At 46.3% G+C, this 909-nt stretch overlaps 1 protein-coding gene across 1 annotated transcript; it reads left to right on the top strand.

Moving 5' to 3' along the window:
• Window positions 1-401: 401 nt before the first annotated feature.
• GNI_229060 (carbohydrate esterase family 8 protein) lies at window positions 402-707 on the top strand (the record flags this gene model as incomplete). Its single annotated transcript, XM_011135657.1, has 1 exon — window positions 402-707. The coding sequence occupies one exon, from the start codon at window positions 402-404 to the stop codon at window positions 705-707; it is 306 nt and encodes a 101-aa protein (XP_011133959.1).
• Between the last annotated feature and the right edge of the window lie 202 nt (window positions 708-909).

Here is a 909-nt window from a genome sequence, read left to right as displayed (position 1 = left end):
AAGAGTTCTTGGAATTATGGGCTATTACAGGGCATTTATTCCGAATTATGCTAAAATCGCTCTACCTTTGTCTAAATTGTTGAGAAGGGATCAAAACTTTATTTGGACTGAGGAACAAACCAATGCGTTTGACCGGCAGTTCTGTCAAACTATGCCTACGGTGAAGAACTCATAGTAGAAACCGATGCAAGTGATTACGCGGTTGCGGGAATCCTTTCATGCAACAGTGATGGGAGGTTAATCCCAATGGAGTTTATGTCGAAGACTCTATCCCAGGTAGAAATAAGGTGGCCAACCCGGGAAAAGGAAGCTTATGCAATAGTAGCGGCGTTAAGAAAATTCGACGTTTACATTCGAGGACGGAAGTCAATTGTTCACACTGACCACAAAAGCCTGAGTGGATGTTTGCCGCGAAGAAAGGGAAAATTGCGAGATGGGCTACCACACTTCAAGAATGCGATTTAACCATACGGCACAAGAGTGGTGCCGAAATGATGCATGTGGACGCGTTAAGTCGTCTAGAGAAAAGAAGTGGAAGATCGCATGGTGTGTGTCCTGTAACAATAAATCAAGTAGATTCTCCGTTACCCAGCTTACGATTGATCCAAGAAGAACAAAGTCATGTACCAAATACGGAAGTTCAACGTTTCGGTCTCGTGTTAGAGCAAGGGTTACTGTTCCACCCGAAGGGTGATTCCAATCATTAGCCACTTTTACGAGAGCGGGGTCGGGACCCGTTGTGGAACGGTACGAACTTTCAAGTCCTGTCAGCTAAGCTCCTACCATTACGGTGTGAGTACAGTCTTGGGAGAAGACCTTGTCTCGCCGCAACCGTGGACAGTCTTCCCCGGGGGAGGCCTTGTCAGCTAAGCTCCTACCATTACGGTGTGAGTACAGTCTTAGGGAGAA

The sequence above is a fragment of the Gregarina niphandrodes genome (genome assembly GCF_000223845.1).
Source record: "Gregarina niphandrodes unplaced genomic scaffold scaffold00239, whole genome shotgun sequence".
Taxonomy (NCBI): domain Eukaryota; phylum Apicomplexa; class Conoidasida; order Eugregarinorida; family Gregarinidae; genus Gregarina; species Gregarina niphandrodes.
Note: the sequence above shows the minus strand (reverse complement) of the source record. Positions and strands in the feature narration are given on the sequence as shown.